Genomic DNA, 26153 nt, shown 5'->3' with positions numbered 1-26153 from the left:
CCCCCCCCGATCAATACATTATGAATATTGTGTTCTGATCCATGAGGCAAATTAGTGAACTAAACATTTCAGTTGAGGTCCCCCCCCCCCCCGTGGAATGCTCTGCCCACTGAGGTCCACCTGGTGCTTTGCTGAAATCCTTCTGATGCCACGTAATTTTTTAAAGAATTTATTAAATTTCTATGACGCCATTCATCCGAAGATCACAGGACAGTTTACAATATAAAAACACAAAAATACCTACCAAAATAACAAACAAAAACAATACCCCGCCACACACAGTTCAAAGTGTCATAGATTGTTTAATTAGCTAAAGGCTTGCAAAAAGAGGAATGATTTTGCCTGGCACCTAAAGGTACATGAGGAAGGCACCAGGAGTATTCCACAAATGGAGAGCTACTGCAGAAAAGGCCCGTTCTCATGTTGCCACCCTCCAGACTCACCCTTTCCCCCGGGTTTTTGATGGTCTGAGATTATGTCTTGCTGTTGTTATGTTGCCAAAGCTTCCTGTGGCTGGTATGTGTGTGTTTTGCAAACCAAAATGTTTTGCATGAATTCTGTATAATGCATTTATGTTTATGGGTTTTTTTTTTAACGCTTCAAGGTCACCTGGAGATTTTTGCATAACAGGGGACTAACAAGGAACAGCAGAAACAGTAGCAACTATTGTCACCTTAATGGAAAGGCATCATGAGACATAATATTCTATATAACAATATTCTGTCAAAATGTCTTGGCTATCAGAATGAATAAGAAAGTGTGATGGACCAGAGCATGGTTCATTCATAATGCCTTTTCTAGATCTCTGAATTTCTCAAGGGGACCTGATTCAGACAATATCTTTTTTAAAAAAACATTGCTATGGGAACTGTATTATCTCATAGCATATAATTAAACAATGGAACTCGCTGCTGGGGGTAGCAATGATGGCCAGCAGCTTGGATGGTTTTAAAGGTGAATTAGAGAAATTCCTAGAGGACATGGCTAGGATTGTTTGATTTATGTTTTTAATGTATCATATACTTTGATGTTAGCCGCCCTGAGTCTGGTCCTGGCTGGGGAAGTTATGCTATAAATAAAATTTATTATTATTATTATTATTATTATTATTATTATTATTATTATTATTCCAGCCTCTGTGGTTGGAGGCTGGAATGCTTCTGCATACCAGTTGCTGTAAATCGCAGCAGGGAAGAGTGCTTTTGTACATAGCTCCTGCTTGCAGATTTCCCACAGGCTTTGTGTCCAGGCTGCTGCACCAGAAGGCTCACTAGCTTGATCCAACAGGCTTTATCTTTCATTCTGTTGTTCTGTAGTAGGGAATAGCTGACAGTGAAATCTGGCTCAACGAACTGGAAAGGAAAATAGTCAACTAATATTTCACAAATGGTTTGAAAAGGATGAAGTTCATTCCTTGTACAGTCTTCTAGATTCCATTATGCTGAAAGCTTTGAGGCAAGTTTTATCATTGAGAATTAAGACCAGATACAGATTTGCTTATAAGTAAATTTTGACAAGAATTGCTCCGAGTCTTCAAACTAAAATATACTACAAGAGAATAATGTCCGTGTATAATGTACTACTATTATTATACTCCTAAAAAAAATCCTAAAGCATTTTTTCCAAATGAATTTTCAACTAGGGATTTTTGGAGACTAGAAACATTTATATAAGGGAGCTGCTGAAAATGTGAAAATATTATGCTCTACATGCAGAGAAAAACAGAGATTATAGCAAAGGACAGAATTATTTTTCCTTTATTTTTTATTCCTCATTAGCTGTTCCTTGTTGTTCAACTCAGGCCTCAGCAAAAGAATATAATACGGTGATGACTTTTTTTACAACCTCATTTCCCTGTATGAAAATTTAATGAGCTTTCATTAAAGATTAGATAAAATCTTACTTTCAAAGAGATTTGATAAAAAAAACCTCACGCACAAAATGATTTTAAAATTTTTATTTATCAGTTTTTTGACCATTTTTGAAGTCACTGTAAGCAGATATAAAATTGAACCCAAGCTTTAGAGTCACATATATACAACATTATATAGGGTCATCAAACACACAAGGAAGCTTTTTTAAGATGCAGTAACAGTATAGACGCCGCTAGAGGACGATGTTTTGCTACCTCTCCTGTAGGTTCTTTTCCCAGCATGCCCGGCAGGGTCTGCTGGCTGAGTTTTGAGGTCCCAAAAAAGGGCTTTTACCTTGCGCAGGTGTGACAATTGTATAGCCTATGTTGCTAAGAACACTCCCCATTGTGGAATGTGGTGTTGTGTCCAAATTTGATACGGAATATATATAGAATTGTTAATACAATTTTATGAAATAGTAAAACGGCATAAAAAAAAACGGTTTGTGCGTAACCTTTTTTAATATTTCAATGGAATATACCTCATTTTAGTCATTAATAGGCAAAAGTTCATTCATTTGTGCTACAGGAAATAATTTTTGAGGGGAAAAATGAAAAAGTCATCACCCTAGTATATAACATTTGAGGAGAAAGATGCAACCCGAGTTTGGAGGCTAAGATAGAGAGGATCTCCACAGCAAGCATGTATTTTCCCTTGGTGCTCGGGCAGCTGTTGAGTTGGTCTTTACCAATATTCTGTGGCACACAAACAAATCTCCTGTATTGTTTACAAATTATAGCAAAGGACACTTATTAATTCTTCAGACTTTTCTTCTTATTAGTTGTTCCCTGTTGTTCAGTTCAGGCCTCAACACAATAATATAACATTTAGGAAAAAAGATGCAACCCAGCAGTCCAGCACCAGAGGCTAAGATGGAGAAGATCTCCACAGCAACCATGTATTTTCCCTTTGTACTGAGGTAGGAGGGAATAAAGGACAGCCAAACGCTGCAAAAGACCAACAGGCTGAAAGTGATGAACTTGGCTTCATTGAAACTGTCGGGTAATGTCCGGGCGAGGAAAGCAACGGTGAAACAGATAATTGCCAGAAAACCCATATAGCTCACAACACAGTAAAACATAGTCACAGACCCCTCATTACATTCTAGTATAATTTCTTCTGCCATTGAGTGCATGTCAACATCTGGGTATGGGGGAGAGGTTGCTAGCCACACAGCACAGATCCCTGCCTGAACAAAGCAGCAGGAAAGGACAATGGTGTTGGCCAGTCCCTTCCCCACCCATCTCCTCATCCTGGATCCAGGTTTGGTGGCCATGAAAGCCAGAACCACAGTGATGGTTTTTGCCAATACACAAGAAACAGCCGCTGAGAAGATGATGCCAAAAGCGGTTTGTCGGAGGAGACATGTTACCTTCTGAGGTTGGCCTATAAATAGCAATGCACAAAGGAAGCAGAGCAGGAGGGAGATGAGGAGACTGTAGGTGAGGTTCCTGTTGTTTGCAATGACAATAGGAGTGTCATGGTGCTTCATAAATGTACCCAGCAGCAGAATTGTTATCAGAGAAAAGGAAAGAGAAAAACAGGCTAAACTGATGCCCAAAGGTTCTCCATAAGACAAGAAGCTCCGACTCTTGGGAATGCATGCATCCCGATTCTTGCTTGGATAGTCTTCATCTAAGCATTTATTACATTCATCTGTATCTGGAAAAAGAAACATGAGGTCTTGATCCCAGTTACATGCCACAAATATCAACAACATGCTGAAATTGTTCCCCTCTCTCAAATAAAATGTCTCCTTTCAATTCAGAGAGTACATATTAGTGGTTGGCACTATAGATTGTGGCACATGGTGGTTTAACTTGTTTAGAACGAATGTAGACATAAAGTAGTTTTTTCCCCTAAAAAAGATGTAGTAAACCTGCTGACAGGAAGCCATGTTAAATATGGCTCACATCCCAGGTTTTTGCAGGAACTGGGGTGGCTAGTATGGTTATACGCTATTCACCCTCACAGATGTTGAATGTATAGTCTGGGTGCATGCTGCAGGTAGCAGAAGAGTTGACCAGTTCCCCTTCAATTACAAAAGAACTACAAGCCCTTTGTTATTCTTACTGGATAAATGTATCCAGAATACCCAAAGGCCAGTGATCAGAAAGACACACACACACACAACACGACAGATTACGTCCACTTCTAAAGCTTCTTTCCAGCCCCTGCAAAAGATTTCATCCAAATTTAAATAGTAAAGAAAAGCAGTCATGAGGAAAGCATAGTTTGACATGTTTGTTCCTGTGGAACACAGATCTTCTGTGCACATTTATCTCCCTATAGTTATGGTTATCAATACTAAGATCCCTTTGAAAGTAAGTGGAAAAGTTAGAAATTATTATTGTTATTATTGTTATTCATTTATTCACCGCCTTCTACATACGTGTCTCAAGAAAAACAGTTTAAAACACCACAAAAACAAACAAGTTTTAAAAACCCCTGAAACAATTCAATACATAATAGACACCCATGGCATTCAGAAACCTATAGAAACCCATTCATCCAGTTGGAAAAACCTGACAGAACAAAATAAAAATAAAAATCAATTGCTTGCAGAAAATGCAGATAGTGAGTACCTGTCAAATCTTGACCATAATGCTATTCCATGTAAGAGGGACAGCCACCATAAAAAGCCCTACTTTGAGCTAGTGTGGTACAAGCATCTGATATCTTTGGAACTGCCACAAGGAGTTTTCCCACAGACCTCAGTGCCCTGTTAGGTATGTAAGGAACAAGGGGTTTTACAAGTAACCTTGGCCTGAGCTACATATGGCACCAGATGTTAGTACCAAGACCATGGTCAAGGCCAGATTTAGGTTTGATGAGGCCCTAAGCTACTGAAGGTAATGGGACCTTTTATATGTCCAAACCAGTGATATTTTAGGGAACAGGCTACCAGGCAGGGTCCATTACTTAAATCATAGGAGCCTACACAACACAAAACACAGTTGCTTTATGTAGGTTTTATTTTATGTGTTTTATTTTATCTCATATTTTGGAAATATACACCCAGTGTTTTTTTCCTTTACATTTTTTGGGGGGGCCCCAAGGGAGTGGGGCCCTAAGCTATAGCTTGTTTAGCTTATACATAAATCCGGCACTGACCATGGTCCTGTAGTAGGTTGGCAGCCAGCAGAAATCATAGAATTGTACACTTGGAAGGAACCAAGATGGCCATCTAGTCCAAACCCCAGCAGTGCAGGAATCTTTTGCCTAACATGAGGCTCGAACCCATGACTCAGATTAAAAGTCTCATGCTCTAGCATAGGCATCCCCAAACTGCGGCCCTCCAGATGTTTTGGCCTACAACTCCCATGATCCCTAGCTAACAGGACCAGTGGTCAGGGATGATGGGAATTGTAGTCCAAAACATCTGGAGGGCCGAAGTTTGGGGATGCCTGCTCTAGCAACTGAGTGCTCTCTCTCTCTCTCTCTCTCTCTCTCTCTCTCTCTCTCTCTCTCTCTCTCTCTCTCTCTCTCTCTCGTGTTATATGCCGTAGGTCGTTTACCTTCTCTAGCAACCTAGACATGGCTTAATACAAGCCTCATTTCTTTTATTTAGCAGTAACTATTGCATCTGGATCCAATCTCCTTTGTATATCTCTTACCCTTTTGATTTGAAATCTTCCCCTCTGGACATGGGATGCAGTCATAGCAGCAAGATGGCACCCCCTCCTTCACTTTCTTCCTAAAACCGGGGTGGCAACTCTCAGTACAGACAGAAAGAGGCCGAGTCTACTCAGGAAAGAAAAAGAGAACAGAATGAGAATCTTAAAATTCATAAACTTGGAATCCAGCATTTTATCCACCGAGAAAGGCAGAAACGTCTCCACCAAAGGCTAAGAGTGCTAAGAGTAAATTTCTTTCTGGCACTGAAAACCAGCAGCCTCGGTGGAAGACTCTGAGTCTAAACCAAGGAAGAAACAGCTTGGAAATCTAGCCCATGAAGTGAGAGTGAGGCCAATAGTGAGGCCAACCATACCTTTCAAAGGAACTCCTAGAATTGCAAAACAATTATCAGTATGCAGAAAAAAATGTGGATTTAATTAGTTATGTATTTTGAGAGAAAATAACAGTTTAAACACCCATTTTTGAAAAATGGAACAAAAAATGAATCCGTGACATGAAGCACTAATAGAGAGATGCATTAATTCCTAGACCCAGTGTCCCCCATCTACCCCAGCAGCTTGACTCCATTTCTCTCCCTCCCTCTTCCATTCTGTTCATCTTCAGCATCTCTTCTACTGTTCCCCTTAAAGCTTTAGTTGTCTCTTCTACCTGTTTCTGTTTGCTATTGGCTTTTCCCTCTGGTCTTCTGTTGCCTCCACTATCCACACTTATTCTCACACCCTTTCTGGGTCGGCTATTAGGATGGAAATTTTGGGGTCCACTTTGTTTCATAAGGCAAATACCAGTATTTCCACAGGTCTTTTATATTTATTAAACGGACTTAAATCTAGGCATCAGGACAGATGCTCAATGCTCATTCAAAACTGGATTACTTTCTTGATAAACGTCACCTGGAATCTACCTGGTTAAACCAGCCATGCCATGTTATAGCATCTTCATCAAGGGTGAACACTTGGCCTGGGGGAGCCCGGGGATCTATTCTCCCAATTCTCACTCTTTGAAAGGATTGGTTGGAGAAAAGAATCCAGTTGATAACATCCAAGCCAGATATTATCTCTCCATTCTGGTTAAAGGAAACTGTGTCTCCTGCAGTGTTGTTAAATGACACACCTCTCAGAAAGTGGTGAAGCTAAATTGAAAACAAAAGGCAAAAATATAGAAAACAGTGCATAAGCATTTACAAACTACCCCCCCCCCCCGTTTTTCAAATTTTATTTAAACTTTTCAATTATACATTTCACTGGTTTTATACATTTCACAAATTTTACAATCATTTTAACATTTCAAAACTTGACTTCCGTCCCCCCTTTCTGCGGTTCCTTAAATTTATTCTTAATATCCTCTGGATATCCAAATTAACTTACTTTGCTCATTTATTCATCTACTTTAAATATATACTCTTTTAAAACTGTGGGTTATTACAATAATCCTGCCAATTATCTTATCTGTTTGCAATTTATCTGTAAATATTCAATAAGCCATTTCCATTCTTTTATTAAAAAGTTTGTTAGCTTTATTTCTTATTCTTCTGGTAAGTTTCACCATTTCTGTGTATTCCATAAGTTTTTGTTTCAATTCTTCCTTTGCTGGGACTTCTGCTTCTTTCCATTTTGGCGTGAATAACATTCTTGCCACTGTAGTATCATACACAAATAATTTTCTTTTTTATTAGATATTGATATTACATATACATATTAAATGTACAAGGAAAAAGAAAAGAAAACATAAGAAAATGAAAAAAGTAAAAGTAAAAACTCATAAACAAACATTTTTGAATATACTTCCTTGTAAGGAGTACAAGCCACCCACATGAATAACTACAGTGGTACCTCTACTTACGAATTCAATGCATTCCGAACGCACATTCGTAAGTCGCAAAAATTTGTAAGTCGAATCCCATAGGAATGCATTGGGAGAAAAATTCGTAAGTCAAAACAACCCTATCTAAAAATTCATAAGTAGGAAAAATCCTATCTAAACCGCATCCAAGATGGCGGACGGAGCTCCGTTCGTAAGTAGAAACATTCGTAAGTAGAGTTATTCGTAAGTAGAGGTACCACTGTATTTATACATTTTAGGTAATAATTCCCAAAAGGAAAGCTTCTGGGGTTTTTAAAACAAAGGTTATTTTAAACATCTTTTTCATTCCATTATATATCATTTCCCAGTAAGCTTTAACCTTACCACAAGAACCTTCTTTCTCTTTACATTTCCAACACTTATTTGATTTAGATTTATACAATTTTGCCAATTTACTCGGTGCTAGATACCATCAATATATCATTTTCATATAATTTTCTCTTAAACCATAATATGCTGTAAATTTTATATCCATATTCAATATTTACAAACTAAAGCCTAATGAGGAATGGGAGACAATGAATGAGTGGGTGGGTGTTTCTGAGTGTGACAGAAAAAGAGAATCAATTGGTATAGAAAAATGTGTGAATAATGTCCGTGTGCATATGTGTATGGTCAGTGCATGTGTGTTTGTGTGGGCATTTGTGAGGTAGTCCAGTCCACTACTAGCTACAACTACGCCCACCGACATTTTTGCCCTTGCTACTGCTGGAATGAAATTCTAGGATATTTAGCAAGGAGGGAAACGAAGTCTTCAAACAGAAAAAAAGATTTGCCACCCCCATTATAATGCTAACAGTAGAATAATGCTGTGGACAATTTCAAATAATTTCAATTTCAAATAATAAAATGGAGGGGATATGTACTCATCCAAAATATTTCATGAAATGTTACTACATACAGGTGAAACTCGGAAAGTTAGAATATCGTCGAAAAGTGCATTTATTTCAGTAATGCAATTTTTTATTATTTGTTATTTTTCTTTTAATTTTTACAAATGCTTTCTTTTGGAAATTCCACAGTAATACAACAAATAGTTACAATAATATAAAAATAAACATCGCTATTACATTTCATTAATTACATTCCATTTACGCCTAACGACAAATAATTACAATTACAACAAATAAAGGCTTGACATATCTTGCTTTGCATGTCATGCATTTATCTCATATATTGGTTTCACCTTTTAAGTTGCATTACTGAAATAAATGCACTTTTCAAAGATATTCTAATTTTCTGAGTTTCACCTGCAAATCAGCAATATTATCATTACATGCTGCAACAGAATGATATGACTATCCCTGTGTAAATGATTCATACATTGATCTGAATAGGGCTAATCTCTACTTTCCAGTTGCCTGGAAAAGAAGGAAGAGGAAAGAGTTTGCAGAGGAAGAGTTGGAAAGAATGTAATACCCACCTGAGGTGGTTTACTCCTTTACCTGCCAAAACTGTTGCTTCCAAAGCTTTTGCCTTCCTATGTTCACCATTCGTGAATGTTTGAGTCTTGCTAAGGACATGGCATGTAAAGCATGGGCTAAGGCAAAGACAGCATTGTAGATGCTGTAGCTTTGACCTTGCACTGTCATTTCAAAGAGAGATCCATGAAGGTTCTCTACCTTCTCCATTCCAGTGCAGATATCACCTTCCACATCACCCAGAACTTGATTTGGGAATACACAGAGAAAGGCCTGTTGCCAGAAATCCCAGATAAAACCATCTCCATCTGCATTAGAAGGGTTTCTGTCCTTGATGTATTGATGAAATCCTGGTATATCATTGGAGTGAATTCTGAGGGATATGGCACCATGGAACATTCCTGCATCCCAATTCCTCTGATAGACCAATGAAATGAACTCCACGTTAGCTGTTGTTATCCATACCTTACTTTTTGCATTATTTGACATTTCCTCTAATTTTGATAGATATGGAAGCCATCTAAAAAATACAAAGGAATAAACTTCTCCATAGACTACCACTACATTGGCTTTGCTGCTCATCACTTTATCATGTATGTTTGCCCCCTGTTCCATCATGGCAAGACCATCGGAGAGAAAACTATGTTTGGGGACTCTTTCTATAAAGGCAAAACAGATGCCACTCTGGGAAAAGAGTGGGAGCACATTTTGTACAAAACTTTCTCCATTGTCATTATCCATCACAGTGATCCCAATCCATGTCCACATGAAATACAGAAGTAAAGAGAGAATCCCTGCAAACTGGTGGCCTTCCTGGGGTGCCATCTGATAGAAAGGGATTCGTGGGGTTTTATCATTCATCACTGGAGTGGGGCCATATATGAGCTAAAGAGAAATGGGTAGGAAAGATAATTATAACCGTAAGTGGTTCTATGCAGTGGGATTTGTGGTGTGGGGTGTGGGACAGGTTGGGCACAAGCAGTTAGTGCCAGCCCCTCCTCCAACCTAGGGAATTGTGGTTGTCCTAACAGCCAGCCCTTGAGTCTAAGGCTGATGTTGCTGAATGCCATGCTAGTTCTGAGTAAGGCCTCCCTCATCAATGATTCAATTATTGATGAGGATCTGCCCTATATCTGTTGAAGACAGATGCAAAGAATTCAGTTTCTCTACAATTTCCTTATCCTACTTTAGCACACCTTTGACTCCCTAGTCATCCAAGCATCTGCCTGCTTCCCAAGATAGTCTCTTGCTACTAATATATTAAAATAATTTTTTATTGCTGGTCTTAAATGTAAAAACAGGCTCAGGAGTAAACCCTACACAAATCTGAAGTCCCTAAGGCGATAGGACCTTGTACACCACCTGCTCTGCTTTCCTTGGCACGACATCAGTGAGACCAAGAGGGAAGTCTTGTCATCTGGGCAGGCCAGGACCACCATAAACACTGCAAGGAATTGCACCCTAGGGAGGTCACTTTGGTGTTGCTAACACAGTGGTTTGACTTCACCCCTGGTGGTGCACTCCATTGCCTCTCGAAGCAGATGGATACCAACATGACATCACACTTTTTACAGTCTACCTTAACACTCAAGAGGTTCAAAGGGATGTAATCAATGCCTCTCTGATTTTATTCAGATTTTATTCAGGCATGATTGAACTGTAACTTCATGCATATGTTTAGGTATCCATGGGAAAATCTCTTGCCATTCTATTTTCCTTCATATAAAGATCCCAATCTGCATCAGCCCCTGCCTGATAATTGCCATGTTTAAAAAAGAACCAAACACACTTTGTTAATTGCCAGATTGTGTCAGGATGCTGTCAGCAGCTCCCGGCTGGGTGCCCAGGAAAGTATAAAGACAAGGAAAATGTGTTACAGTCCTTTTTTATTTAAATATTTACAGAGAGAGGCTATAGGACCCAGCCTCTTGGATAATGGCATTGTCCCGAGTGAATCTCCACCCACCATCTTTCCCACTTCCTCATTCGTCATTCTCATCGTCACCTCTACAGGTGCTGCTACATGCCCTCTGTCTTTGAGCTCTTTGCTCTCCTGCTTTAAGGCTCACCAGATTGTGGGAGATGGAGGGTCTGGGATGCTTTCTAATAACAACGTGCCAGCTGGGTGTTGTTCTGACTCTCCCATGATTTCCCAGCTTTCCCCCTCATCTGCCTCTGAGCTGCAACCCCCCTCAAACCCCTGTTGCAAATCTGTCTTCATCCTCTTCATCCTCCCTAGAAGGGTCAGGATGGAGAGGTGGTCTCTACCATTCCTCCTCTGCACAGTCCCTGACAGATTGACATCTCTGCTGGTTTTCTCCTCAAACAGGTAGAACTTATCCATATTTAACTTTTGCCCCACACTTTAGAGGCAGAGGTCCACACTTTTCCGGTCTGTGTCCAAGCACTCCCCCTCCCACCCACTTTCTCAAGAAAAACTTGATCTTTACAGCTGAATCAGAACCAACAGCAAAGTACTTTTTTCATGCATTCCCATTTTCTTTGATTCAGCAGTAAAGAGCAGGTTTCCATGGGGAAATGAGCTCTCAGACACAGACCCAGAAAGCCCAGACCTGTGCATAGAAATGTGGAGCAAAGGTAAGTGTAGACAAGCCCTTAATTATGTTTTGAACTATTTTGGTGTTACTTCAATGAAAATTAACCTCCACTTTATGAAGTGGGTCTGCTTCCCAGTCTTAAAAATGGTCAGTCCGTGGTTGGCATGAACAAGTGGCTCACAGGATACTCCGTTCATTATTATTGGATGTGAGCAATATAGACAAAGAATTAACAACTTGACACATTGGAAACAATGAATAAGATGTCCATTTGAACATGGCCTGCAATAATGAAAGACATGCTTTCTGTTTCCAGATCTATCACTGCCTATGTAAATGTAGTACTGAATTGCAGTTACACTTTATGAATGTCATGTGGTTTTTCTCATTTGCAAATGAATACATTTTTCTTAGTCTCAGTGTGCTTTGCAAAAGAAGCAAAGAAAAATAATGGTTGATCTGATTACTCCCAATGTACACATTTCTGTCTCTAAACTATAAAATACAATCTGCAAGAAAGAAAGTATGAAAATAGTATGGATTTTTAATATTCCACACAGAAAACAGGCATAGGTGTCCTACCTGTGGAACCTTATAAATATCCAAGATAGTTGCCACATGAAGGGAGATCTGGGCATCAAGACCCCCAATGACAGCTGTCAGATTATTCTGTGTATCACATATATAGTTGGGGAGAAATTTCTCCAATGTGAATAAAAGTAGCATTGTGGCATGATATGTTTTCCTTGCATCAACATAGCTGTCATAGATGTTGAAGCCCAAGGTGATATTTGGTAATAGCTGAGGGTTTTCATTGATCTCCTTTACTGCAAATGTCAAGGCCAGGATGAGCTGGTAACTCTTGGGCACCACTCTAGAATAAGAATAGTGTACTTTATTAGAATAGTGTTCTACACATGTTGCACAAACCAAAAGGTAATTCCAAAGCAATCTCTTTGAATCCATTGGTGCTCAATCCCTTATGCATTGGTATAGAATTGTAAGACTGAGATTCTGTGCAGAATTACCTTTAAGTAAACCCAAAGAACACTATGGGATTTACTTTACTTTCTGCATCTGTATCTCATTATTATTTAAATATTTCGAAGGCAGTCTTTAGTTTAAGGTGGCTTATGGAAAGATAATAGAAACAAGAACCACCAACCATGAAACACACCAAGCATTTTGTGAAGATGCTTTCACTGAAAATAAGCTGGAGAACAAAATGAAAATAAAAAAGAAATAATCTTTTTAAAATCATGCCTTAGGAACACAAGAAAGTGATGATGGTGGTGACGGCATTTGTAAACTGAAGGATTATTGCTTTGTATATCAGGTGACATAAATAAAATAGGTTGCATCTGAATAATGGAAATCATAAATCTCCTCTGATATGAGGAGAATGATGTTTCCAAAAAGTCAAAATTCAGGTTATATGACTTTTACAGAGAAAGGGCTGCCAGAATTATGAATTTAACAATATGAAAATGGATTCATGAAAATTCTTTGGCTGATGGTAGCACTGAGATGTAGTTCATTTCCCCAAATTACAAATAAGCACTACCCTTAAAAAAATCAGTTGTGAATTTTGGGGAACGCTAAATTGGGTACACATACCCTCCAATGTTTTCCAGCAGAAAATCGGGATGCATGGACCATGGCTCAAGCAGGAGAATGGCACCAAAAGATGTGTGAATCAGCTGGCTGCCTCTCCTGTTCCAGCCCCAACCTGGAAGCTGCTTGCTCTCTTCCCTCCTCATTCTTTTCCTCCTCCTGTGCATCACACCACCATCACAGCAGCAATGGCTTGGACAGCGGCAGAGAGGGGCAAGCAAGAGCATGGCATGCAAAGGGAACTGTCTTTGCTGCACACAAAGGTTCCATTTCATGAAGATTCCCCTGCTAAGTGCAAGTGCAAGAGGCAAGCGCCTGGTCATCTTTCTCCCATTATCGGTGGAGGGGAAACAGGATATTCCCTGATGAAATCAGAATTCGGGATTGCTTCTGTAATTCAGTGAATGTCTCAGAAAATAGGATGTACCGGTATGGGGTACATCCTTTGTTTCCAGATATTTCCAGATTCTACCCCAGCAGCTCCAGTTTAAAGTGACTCTTAGTGAGCAGGACAAGGAAAGGTCTCACTGATCTATTGCAGATATTAATATTGGATGCATAAAAACTGAAACCTTTTCAAATAAAAATTGTCCAGACTCATAAATAAGATTTAAAGCTTTACTAACCAGGACTTCCTCAAAATAGGCACTAAGCAGTCATTGATACATATATATTGCAATATGGCACGACTCATTAGCCCACTCCTATAATTTTTGTGTTTTCCAAGCTGATTTATTGAGGAACTGGTTTACTGTAATCATCTCATTATTGTGTACTATAAAAGAATACATTTAGTGATCCATTTTTTGTTAGTCTTGTCATGTTTTATTATTTGTGTATGTACAATTTGTTAACAACAACAAAAATGAAATAAATCAAGTTCTTACACAAACTCTTCAGGCAATTCTGGTGGGGGTTCTTCAGTGAATTTTGCTGAGCTGGAACTGAAGCCACCATAAGAAGCAATGTGTCCAATGATGAAATTTCCTGACTGATGATACGTGTGAAGTGGACGGTGTAGATACCAAACCCCGCATTTAACAATGTGAGCTATCAATGCCATGTGAGGAAACAGCACCAGCAGCAAGGCCACCAAAACAACCATCATAAGTAAAGGGCAGATTTTCAATCTACACACAAATTCCCCCAGTCCCCCTATTTTGCTCTAAAAAGTGCTGGGTTTCTTTATAACATCCATCACATCCTCTCCTATTAGTTTTGCTTGTGGCTACTGAAATTCCACAAGAGGTTGGACAATCCAGTATAATTAACTGGTTTTGATAATTATAGACGAAGGTAATCACCTGTTCAAATCTGAGTATTTTTGTGGAAATTGGTGAAGAAACATGTTTGCAACATCTGGAATGAAATGTTCTTTCCCGCAGGTATAGAGATCCATTGGGGGGGGGCACACCAGACATACAGTAGCTATATTCTACAAGTACAGACAAAATTAACGTGTTTGATAATAAGGCTGGTCATCTCACCATTTGTTCTTGACAATGGTAATCTGTAGAATGAAAAGTTGCCCTAGGCTGCTCAAATCACAATCCATATACATGTGCAGATTTTCGCTTACCTCATAGCAACCATCACAACTTTGGCAGATACGGCAGTGGGCTGGATCCCTAGTCACAAGGCTACCCCATCAGAGGGGTCCAGGAGTGGTGACTCTGTCTGGGAGTCCACTGGGGTACTGATGGGCCAGTACACCTCCCCCAATGGTGGCATGTGTGGGGTTGTGGAATCCAATCTGTGTTGGAGGTGACTCCCCAACACAGGTTCGGCCCCACCAGGTTCCTATCAAGTAACAAGTGGGCTACCTGATGCTGGATACATGCTCAATGCCTTAGCTAATATAAGAGACCCACAGCAAAAAAGTACCACAGGAATAACTACAGATGAAGTTTAGATAGCTGTGCTTCTTTAATTTTTATACTCAGGGTATATCGTACTTCCTGCTACAATCAGAATTCCTCAATGCGACCCATTTTTACTTCTGCCCATTTCCTTAAATGCTTTTAAAACCTCTATTAAATGGATATTTTGTACACGAGTGAATATTTACCTTGGGTTGGCCACTGTGAAAACAAAATGGTGCACTAAATGGACATTTCCCCTGATCCAGCAAGGCCCTTAACTTTAAGTACTTAATTTTCTTATGCTTACTTTCTGCATTGATAATGTCATCATGCAGTGAAGTCACTAGGCAGCACTGGACTTAATTTCTGCTGATGTTCTAGTCCAGCCTTCCTCGACCTCGGCCCTCCAGATGTTTTTGGCCTACAACTCTGGTCAGGGATGATGGGAATGGTAGTCTCAAAATATCTGGAGGGCCAAGGTTGAAGAAGCCTGTTCTAGTCTTAACTACGAATGGCAATAAAGTTGTTGTCTGTTTTACTGACTTGTTTGTCCTCTATGCCTTCCATGACACGCCCTTAACTCTAGAAGCTAAAAAGTGTTTGTCAAGGATTTTTTGTCTTTTAAAATAATAGCTCTTGCCTTTAATTTACAAATTCCCTACTTAGTCTCCTGATTATGCAGAAACCACTCTGTTTTGCTCTGAAACGGAAAGCCACTTGAAATTTCAAGTTTTCAGTCAGATGGAATGATGGAAGTATAAATTACAGCAGAGGACATACAGTATATTCTTCTACCTTTTTTTCCTTATCAGCTGTTCCCTGATGTTCAATTCAGGCTTTAGCACAATTATATAATATTTAGGGAAAAAGATGAAACCCAGCAACCCAGCACTAGAGGCTAAAATAGAAAAGATCTCCACAGCGACCATGTATTTTCCCTTGGTGCTCAGGTAGGTTGGAACAAATGACAACCAAACACTGCAAAAGACCAACATGCTAAAAGTGATGAATTTGGCTTCATTGAAACTATCAGGCAACTTCCTGGCAAGGAATGCCACAGTGAAGCTCACAACAGCCAGAAAGCCCATGTAGCTCAGGACACAGCAAAACATTGAAGCTGAGCCCTCATTACATTCTAACACAATTTCATAAGTCATTGAACTCATATCAATATGTGGGAATGGCGGAGCAGTTGCCCACCACACAATACAAATGACTGCCTGAACAAAAGAGCAGAAAAGGACAATGGAGTTGGCTAGCCTCTTCCCCACCCACTTCCTCATCTTAGATCCTGGCTTGGTGGCCATGAAAGCCAGAACCACTATGATGGTTTTTGCCAGCACACAAGATACAGCCACTGAGAAGATGATGCCAAAAGCAGTTTGTCGGAGGAGACAGGTCACCTTCTGTGGCTTTCCAATAAACAACAAAGCAGAAAGGAAGCAGAGCAGGAGGGAGATGAGGAGAGTGTAGGTGAGACCCCTGTTGTTGGCAATGACAATGGGGGTGTTGTGGTGCTTCATAAATGTTCCTACCACCAAAACTGTGGTCAAAGCAAAGGAAAGCGCAAGAGATATTAAACTCATGCCTAAAGGTTCTTCATGAGTCAAAAATGTTACAGTTTTCGGTATGCAGAAATCTTGATTCTTGCTTGGATAATCTTTCTCTGCACATTTATGGCAGTCATGCATGTCTGAAGAAAAAAAAATCGTTTTATTTCAGGAACATGGTAGAAATCTCTACTAAATGACACAACTGCCCCCCTCTGCTATTATTTCAACATCTCAGTCTCCAGTTGATAAGCTGAGAGGAAGTGGCTTCATTTCTTGAAAAGAAGTGGGAGCTGAACTTGTTCCCTCATAAAACTAAGCCATGATCTTCTTTTTAAAAAAGTAGTTTCATAATAAGAATGGTTTATCAAATGATGACAGTGTTAAGTGTCACCCCTGCCCAGCCATTTAACTATAGTCTGTCTTGGTATCAACTATGATTAGTCAGTGGAGCATTCTCAGAGTCTCAACTGGTCCCACACTTCCAGGCTGGCTACTGGTTCCATCTAAGCAGAAAGGACTTTAATAGGCTTCCTTGTCTCCACAGTGATGTTCCTGATCTCTGGCATTTGGGGGGGTTCTGAGTCTTGGCGTTCTCCCTCAGTTCTGAATCCTTCCACTCCAACATCCTTGCATTACATTTGTCCCCTACTTGACTTCCTTTGGATTACTATACAACCAGAAGCTTCTACATTCAGCAGCTTCATCCGAGGTTCTCCTCTATCAGCATTTCAATCACACTTCATACATGGATGAAAAGTAATCCTCTACACATTACATTGTTTTATACCAGTCTTCCACTGAACAACAGCCATGCTGCTTTATAAATCTATACAGTGGGTGTATATTAGGGACGCAGGTGGAGCTGTGGGTTAAACCACAGAGCCTAGGGCTTGCTGATCAGAAGGTTGGTGGTTCGAATCCCTGCGACGGGGTGAGCTCCTGTTGCCCGGTCCCAGCTTCTGCCAACCTAGCAGTTCGAAAGCACATCAAAGTGCAAGTAGATAAATAGGCGGGAAGGTAAATGGTTTTCCGTGTGCTGCTCTGGTTCGCCAGAAGTGGCTTAGTCATGCTGGCCACATGACCTGGAAGCTGTATGCAGCTCCCTCGGCCAATAACGTGAGATGAGTGCCGCAACCCCAGAGCTGGTCACGACTGGACCTAATGGTCAGGGGTCCCTTTACCTTTAATAGTATAAATATGATATACTGGTATAATGTGGCTTGGATTTTCACATATATACATAGGTAGTCTTTCATGTTCATATACATTTACCTATATTTTTCATACCTTTGTGCTCTGAAATCTTCCCCTCTGGACATGGGGTGCAATCATAACAGCAAAATGGCTCCCCCTCCTTCATTTTCTGGCTAGAACCAGGATGGCAACTCCCAGTACAAAGAGAGACAGGCCGTGTCTAATCCACAAATAAAAGAGATCAGTGATAATCTGATGAATAATAAGCTTGACATCATTAAATTTCTAGGGTGTTTCTGAATATTTTTAAGGAACAAGGCATTCCAGTAAAACTTTGAGTTTCTTTATTAAGTATCAGTTCAGAAACTTGATACCAACAAGTCTCATGCATGTTTTTATGGGCTTTTTTTAAGATATGGTTTTTGTGTGTAACCACTTAACTAGTGGTTTTGTGATTATGTTTCTTTAGTGAAAACACTAAATGCAGTTGTATCAAATGATTTTATATTTCAAGTAGACCCTAAGTAAAAAATGCTTGAGGACCACATTTACTTCTGGGCAGCCTATCAAGAGTCTCATGCCAGTGGTGGGTGGAGCCAGAGGCAAAAGTGGGTGGAGCAACATATTTAATTTTTAGCTTTGTACCATAGATTTGGTTTACAAGCAGATATTGCCAGCAGATGCAGGAAATAGATATATTTGAGTTGTGGTTAAACATTAACTAATCTAGATTTCATCTTTATCTTCAAGTTTAGTTGAATGGAAGGAGGTAGACTGAATGTAGAAAATCAACTGTGGGTTTATATTCAATTTGCAGTGGTGTAATCAGGACACGGTTGGTGCTGTGGTCTAAACCACTGAGCCTAGGGCTTGCCGATCAGAAGGTCAGCAGTTCGAATCCTTGCGATGGGGTGAGTTCCTGTTGCTTGGTCCCTGCTCCTGCCAACTTAGCAGTTTGAAAGCACATCAACGTGCAAGTAGATAAATAGGTACCTCTCCGTTGGGAAGGTAAATGGCGTTTCCGTGCACTGCTCTGGTTGGCCAGAAGTGGCTCAGTCATGCTGGTCACATGACCCAGAAGCTGTACGCCAGCTCTCTCTGCCAATAAAGTGAGATGAGCGCCGCAACCCCAGAGTTGTCCGCGACTGGACCTAACAGTCAGGGGTCCCGTTACCCTTTACCTTTAATCAATTCTAATTTAAATATTCCAGATATTTCTCAGTAAATAAAGCAACACAGCAACCAGAGCAAAAAAAAATGTGGGTCCTAATGTCTTCATGTATCCATGCCCTGTGAAAAGGAAGATTTTTTTATAGGGGACATTTACTGTTATATGAAATTAATTTTTCATATCAATACCAAGGAAATACTCATTAAAAACTGGAAGTCTTTCTAAAGTGCCTACAGTTGGATCCTACCTGGTTAAACCAGTTGTGCCATGTTATGGCATCCTCAGTGATGGAAAATGCTTGTTCTGGAGGACCCTGAGGACCCATCCTCCCAACTTTCACTCTGTGAAAGGACTGGTTTGAAGAAACAATCAAGTTGATAATATCAAACCCAGCTATTAGTTCCCCATTGTGGTTGAAAGAAACCTTGTCTCCAGCACTACTGTTAAATGAGACATTTTTCAGAAAATGATGGAACTATATTAGAAAGGGAAAGGCAATAGTTTAGGCAAGGCTGCAACACATTTTCTCTCTCTCCAACTAACAGAAGGAACAGCATTGGGGGTGAGAAAAGATTCATGGAAGAATTGCTCACACTTTGCTGCAAATGTACAGAAACCATGGATACTACATGCGCCATAGAAATTTCAACACTCCGTGCTATTACAATTAACTTGACAGATGTATTTGGCCCAGCTTTCCCACACAACATTTAGGGGATGAGTGGAGGCGAAAACCCTTCCAAAATTGGTTGGGATGCACAAATGATTGAATAGAGGGGACTGTACATGCACTATTAGATAAGGTGGTCTGAGTATGGATAGCCTTTCTTATTTTTTTTTATTTTTCTAAAATCAGGAATAGGTCTATTATAACAGTAATCTTCTCTTCATCCCTTGCATCAACATTCCTGGGAATGATGTTATATCATCATGTAGAGTTGTTAGAAACTAGATTCAAAGTAATCAGTTGCCAAAAAAGGTGACTTAGTATTTCTTTTTTTGTAGTGGAAAAAGAGTAGGATATAAAACAATAGCCTTGGACCACCTTATCTAATATTTTGAGTAACATGTCCCTATCCATCCAGTCCCTCATATTCTCTCTCTCCCTGTGTGTGTGTGTGTGTGTGTGTGTGTGTGTGTGTCTTACACACTCAGCCACACCTTCATAGGGAAATAAAGCCTCATTAAAGGGGAGCTGGATAATGACTGCAAAACAGAGAAGGCAAATTGAAATATGAAATATAGACTTCCACTTTTGCTAATGGGAGGAAGAATAAAAGGTGCAACTTTGAGCAGATGAAGAGTTAGGGTGTAAAGTTTTCTCAACAGATGGAAGCTTCTTGAAACACCCATGAAATTCTGTTCTCTTTCATGAGGAAGTCGTGCATTACCTTCCATAGCTTTTGTTTCTGAAGCTCCTGTCCTTTAGCATTTAACACTGCTCTGTATTTGACTCCAGATAAGGACATGGCATGTAAAGCATGGGCCACAGCATAGACAGCATTGTAGATGCTATAGCTGTGGCCCGTCATGCTTTTTTCAAAAAAAGATCCAGGAAGGCTCTCCAGCTGCTCTTCCTCAGTGCAAACATCCTCCTCTGCATCACCCTCATCTGGATTTGGGAAAACGCAGGCAAAAGCCTGTTGCCAGAAGTCCCTGATAAAACCATCTTCTGTTGTGCTGGAGGGCTTTCTGCTCTTAACAAATTGATGAAATCTTGGTTCATCATTTGAATGAATTGCAAAAGCCAAAGCGCCGTGGAATATTTTTGTATCCCAAGTCTTTTGGAACACCAGTGAACTGAACTCTAGCTGGGCTGTTGTTATCCACACTCTACCTCTGGGTTTAGTTTTCACGTATTCAAGTTCTGATAGATATGGAAGCCATAAGAAAAATGCCATGGAATAAGATTCTCCATAGGCCAGCACTACATTGGCTCTGCTGCTCATCACTTTCTCATGTATCTTTGTACCCTGTTCCAGCATGTCATAACCTTCGGTGGCAAAAGTAAATTTGGGCATTTTTTCCAGGAAGGCAAAGCAGACACCATGCTCTGAAAACAATGGAAGCACAGTTTGCACAAACCGTTCTGCATTGTCACTATCCATAACAATGTCCACTTGAAATGCATAAGCAAAAAGAGAATCCCCGCAGACTGACGGGGTTTCTGAGGAGCTACCTGGTAGAAGGAAAGGCCTGGAGTTTTATCATTCATTACTGGAGCAGAGCCATATAGGAGCTAAAAAGAGATTAGGGTAAGGAGGGAAGATAGCAAGATTAGCATGTATGTATGCATTTATTTGTGGTGTTTTTATGCCTCCCCATAATAAAAATTTATCTAGATATATTGCAATGAGTAGGAGGTGCTGCTGGCTCCTCCAACCTTGTGCTCAATGCATATATTCCCCTCTACTTCCTGATGAAGATCTTTACTCACACCTGCTTCCCAGGTTATGGGGGTGTCACTTAGAATCTTAGAATCATAGAGTTGGAAGAGACCACAATGGCCATCCAGTCCAACCCCCTGCCAAGCAGGAAACACCATCAAAGCATTCCTGACATATGCCTGTCAAGCCTCCGCTTAAAGACCTCCAAAGAAGGAGACTCCACCACACTCCTTGGCAGCAAATTCCACTGTCGAACAGCTCTTACTGTCAGGAAGTTCTTCCTAATGTTCAGGTGGAATCTTCTTTCTTGTAGCTTGAATCCATTGCTCCGTGTCTGCTTCTCTGGAGCAGCAGAAAACAACCTTTCTCCCTCCTCTATATGACATCCTTTTATATATTTGAACATGGCTATCATATCACCCCTTAACCTTCTCGTCTCCAGGCTAAACTCCCTAAGCCGTTCCTCATAAGGCATTGTCAGGGCAGTCTCGAGCAGATCGCGCGCCCTGGTGCTGAGGGGCAGAAATCGCTTCGGCGCCCCTGCCCTCGCAGGGCGCAGCATGGTTTCCTGCCTACCAGCCCGGCACCCTGGCGCACCACACCACCGGGGGGCTACCTAGAGCCAGCCCTGGGCATTGTTTCCAGGCCTTTGACCATTTGGGTTGCCCTCCTCTGGACACATTCCAGCTTGTCAGTATCCTTCTTGAACTGTGGTGCCCAGAACTGGACACAGTACTCCAGGTGAGGTCTGACCAGAGCAGAATACAGTGGTACTATTACTTCCCTTGATCTTTTTGGTTTTCCTCAGGTGGCAAAATATCTTAAGTCAGCTCTGAAGGCAACAATCCTTTCTCAGCTTCAATCTCTCTCAATATCATTTCTTAAAAGAGTTTGGGAACCTTTTTATAATAGGAAATAAAGAGAAGTTGCTGGCTGGGTTGGGTGGAGCTATACACTAGTTTCTCAGCAGGTGGACCACAGCTGCTTATCAGGAGGAGAGAGGCAGCAGTGCAAATGTCATTTAGTGAGCCACTTTGACACCAATGTTAAATCCCGGCCGATTTACAAGTGAAACATAATATTTTTCTTAATATTCACAGAGAAGGAAAGGGAATGAATCTGTCTTCTCCGATGCAGTCATTTCTGTCTCCAATTCACAAAATATATACTCCAAGGAAGTGTGAGTTCAATTCCTATATTCCATGCTCACATACTCACAAGTGTCCTACCTGTGGAATCTTATAGATATCCAAGATAGTTGCCACATGATAGGAGGTTTCGGCATCCAGCCCACCAATGACTGCAATTAGATTATTCTGCATGTCACATCTGTAGTTGGGGACAAATTTCTCCAGTGTGGATAAAAGCAGCATTGTGGCATGATATGTCCTCCTTGCATTGACATAGCTGTCATAGATGTGGAAACCCAATGTAAGATTGGGTAAGATCTGAGAGTTTTCATTGATCTCCTTCACTGCAAATGCAAAGGCCAGGATGTGCTGGTAATTCTTAGGCACTACACTAGAAAGAGAGTCGCATTCTGTATCAGATGGGAACGAACTCCTGCCTTGGCTCCCCATTTCATTTCTGATGCATCAGGGAGGTTTCCCTGCCCTGGGATTTTTTCAAACTTTTTGTTTTGGTTTTGTTAAAAGTCTTATACTCTCTTAGTTTCGCAGTGTCCTCGTTATTCAAAGGTGTTTGTGTGATGCACAATTTTTCAAAGTGATGTAATGTGATGCACTCCCCCACATTCAACAATGAAATATGCAAAAGTTGAAAGACTCATGTCTCAAATGCCAGTAAGTTAAAAAAATGTGTCACCAGTTAAAAGAGCAAGAATTGAAGCTTTACTGAAAAGGGAACATCTGGATATTGCTTTGATTCAGGAAACTTACCCCCCCCCCCAAAAGGAAAAGACTTGAAGGCAGAAATATTCAGAGGGAATTGAGAGGGAATCAAATATGTGCACCAGCAATATCCAAGATACAGGGTGTGACTATTATTGCTTTAAAAAGGGGGGGTTCCCTGGTATTCACAGATGCTCTACATGACCCTAATGGCAGATATTTGCTTTTGAGAGGTTTGCTTTGGTCAAAAAATCTTTACAATTGACAACAGTGATGGAACTCAGACCCCCAATGGTCAAATTAAGTTTGTGGAGAGGATATATTTCAGAAGGTTAGGGTAAAGTGATTTCTTGATACCTTAGACTCTGACTATAAGATATGCAACATATGAATTAATGTAGGGTATTATATTCATTTCCCCTCCCCTCCCTATTATCCACCCCTAGTTCTTTTCTTTCTTTCTTTCTTTCTTTCTTTCTTTCTTTCTTTCTTTCTTTCTTTCTTTCTCTCTCTCTCTCTCTCTCTCTCTCTCTCTCTCTCTCTCTCTCTGTTTGTATTTTGTCTTTATTTTAAAAATTAAAAAAATTCTTTTTTAAAAATATACAACTCAGTCCAGAGAATCAATAAGTTTTTAGGAACAACCCAATCTTTGTAGGTTCCAATTAATGCCCTCTAGTGTAGATTAACCAATAAACAATATAAAATATTATTCTGTCAGTGTGCTTTAGACAACACTGAATATTTCCCTAATTGTATGTTCAATTGTTCTCTGACACAAAATTCTAGAAAAAAAATCATGTTGGTAGGCTGAAAAATCATTGATCAGATTTTCAAAAAATGAATTTTTTGCTTCCTTAAGATCCCGAGAAGGTCTGCTACATTCTTATTGAAACTAACCAAGGCAGGAGTCAGATTTTAGAGAACAATGGAAAATATACTACTGGAGAAGCTTGATCACTTATCTTTATTCTATCTTTCAATATATTTGTTACCTACAAATCAAGAGGATGGAAATTCAAATCTACATAGTTAATTGGCTGAGCTGGACATAGTCATGACACCATCTGTGGGGTCTACTGCCAGTTGTTGCTTTTAATTTTATTTTATGATTCAGTATGTTTTTCACCCACAGCATATTTGATTAACACTCTATATTGTGATTTTAAGCAATAAGCTTGAACTGATCATTCTTCTCTGTAGAGAAATAGGAGCCTCCCCACAACATTATATTAATTGCATTATCCTTTTCTATGACCTAAACCAATGAGGCAGTATTCTGAAGCTCCATCTCTGTAACAGATCATTCCGGTGACAAAATGCATGGAAATAAAAACAATCAAAGGAAGGGAAAGTAAGTCCTTACACAAGTTCTTCAAGCAATGCTGGTGGAGGTTTTGCAACAAAACGTATTGGATTGGCGGTGAAGTGAGCCTGAGAAGCGATGCCTCCAATAATGAGGTCTCCAGACTGATGATATTTGTGGAGTGGAGACTGTAGCTCATAGACATTGCACTTAACAATGTGTGTCTTGCATACCATGTGAGAAAGAAATAGCAGCAGCAAAATGATCAAGACTGACATGTTCAGTACAAGCACAAATCTCTCTACACACAAATTCTCCTGTTTTCTTCAATAACAGTGTGATTTAGAGTTTCTGTGAATAAACCCACTTGGCTTGCATGCAAGCTTAATCTCTTGATAGTTCTGCACCTTAGACTATACAGGAAGATCCATGCTTGTTTTCAGCACTTCTCCATACTTTAAAATGGTATTCAGTATATTTATGACTTCTTTTCCCGTCCTTGATATTAGCTCTGCTGAATGCCTTCAAGGATTTTCAGGTGCAGAATTAATTGCTGGGCTTTGATTATAATCACTAGTTCAACCCTGGAATTTCCCACTGGAATTGCTGGAGAAAGCTGGTTTTCATGTCTAAACAGATATTTTCTCTTCCACTTAGCTAGCAAGGGACAATTGGACTTGGAATGACATACAGCAAGAAAAGAACGTTATAAATAATAAACAGTTATCTGGAGCTAGAGAATAAATTATTTGCTTTAAATTTTGCTTAGGAAGTTCTGTCCTCAATTCTTGTTAAATAACATTTGCAGCCAGGCCGCCAGCCAAATTTATATTTAATCCATGCGTTCATAGATTAAATATAAATTTATACAGTGGTACTTCGGTTTAAGTACACAATTGGTTCTGGAAGTCTGTACTTAACCTGAAGCGTACTTAACCTGAAGTGAACTTTCCCATTGAAAGTAATGGAAAGTGGATTAATCTGTTCCAGACGCGTCCGCAGAGTACTCAACCTGAAGCATACTTAACCTGAAGTATGGGTGTAATTGGTTCTGGAAGTCCGTACTTAACCTGAAGTGTACTTAACCTGAAGCGATCTTTCCCATTTAAAGTAATAGAAAGTGGATTAATCCATTCCAGATGGGTCCGTGGAGTACTTAAACTGAAAGTACTCAAATCGAGGCGTACTTAAACCGAGGTATGACTGTATTCAATCCATGCATTCATGTAAATCAACCTTCACCTTCATTGATGATACTACTTAAAGAGCAAGAAACTAGTAAATGAGATAAATAAACTATAGAATGGAGAAGGCAATGATAACTAGTGAGGTGTCCTCCATATGTTGTTTGACTACAACACCCATCATCTCTGACCAATGGTCATGCTGGGTTAAAATGAGAGAAACTGGTGAGCCAAATGTTGCCCATCCTTGCTGCAGAAGAAGAAATAATGGAAGGTTGACTCTGATTGACTTAAGAGATCATATGGATGAAGTGAAAAGACAATGCAAGGCTACAGCTCAGAGTGCAGCTCAGTCTAAAATTATCAGAGAGGCAGGCCAGAGGGAAGCTTTCCTTCTGATTAGGAGAAGTAAGCAGGGATATAAATTCTACCCAAGGAGCTAACAACTAACCAATGCACAATAACAGACACAAATGGCAGCTGAAACTGGGGTCCCAAAAAACTGAGGAGGCAAAAACCCATGAAATTATTGTAATTGTTTTTATATGTGTAATTGTTTTAAATGTGTGGTTCATAAATGGAATGAAATAAATAAAGCAGTCAATTCATTTGTAAATGTTTTCACAAGATAGAAACACAATAGT

General features: G+C 40.0%; 2 protein-coding genes and 1 pseudogene across 2 annotated transcripts; all 3 read right to left on the bottom strand.

The window, feature by feature from the left end:
* Positions 1 to 2673: 2673 nt before the first annotated feature.
* On the bottom strand, positions 2674 to 12117 carry LOC118095463 (vomeronasal type-2 receptor 26-like). Its single transcript, XM_088654723.1, has 5 exons — positions 11974 to 12117; positions 8858 to 9718; positions 6454 to 6681; positions 5531 to 5657; positions 2674 to 3575 (listed from the first exon to the last, which is right to left on the bottom strand). The coding sequence occupies exons 1-5, from the start codon at positions 12115 to 12117 to the stop codon at positions 2674 to 2676; spliced, it is 2262 nt and encodes a 753-aa protein (XP_088510849.1).
* A 3541-nt stretch (positions 12118 to 15658) lies between these two features.
* Positions 15659 to 16558, bottom strand: LOC148683965 (vomeronasal type-2 receptor 26-like). The gene has a single exon (XM_088654721.1). The coding sequence runs from the start codon at positions 16556 to 16558 to the stop codon at positions 15659 to 15661; it is 900 nt and encodes a 299-aa protein (XP_088510847.1).
* Positions 16559 to 18889: 2331 nt separating this feature from the next.
* Positions 18890 to 24561, bottom strand: LOC132592954 (vomeronasal type-2 receptor 26-like; annotated as a pseudogene).
* Positions 24562 to 26153: the final 1592 nt, after the last annotated feature.

Source organism: Zootoca vivipara, chromosome 12, assembly GCF_965207765.1.
Source record: "Zootoca vivipara chromosome 12, rZooViv2.hap1.1, whole genome shotgun sequence".
Taxonomy (NCBI): Eukaryota; Metazoa; Chordata; class Lepidosauria; order Squamata; family Lacertidae; genus Zootoca; species Zootoca vivipara.
The sequence above is the reverse complement of the archived record's forward strand: the minus strand, read 5'-3'. Positions and strand labels throughout refer to the sequence as shown.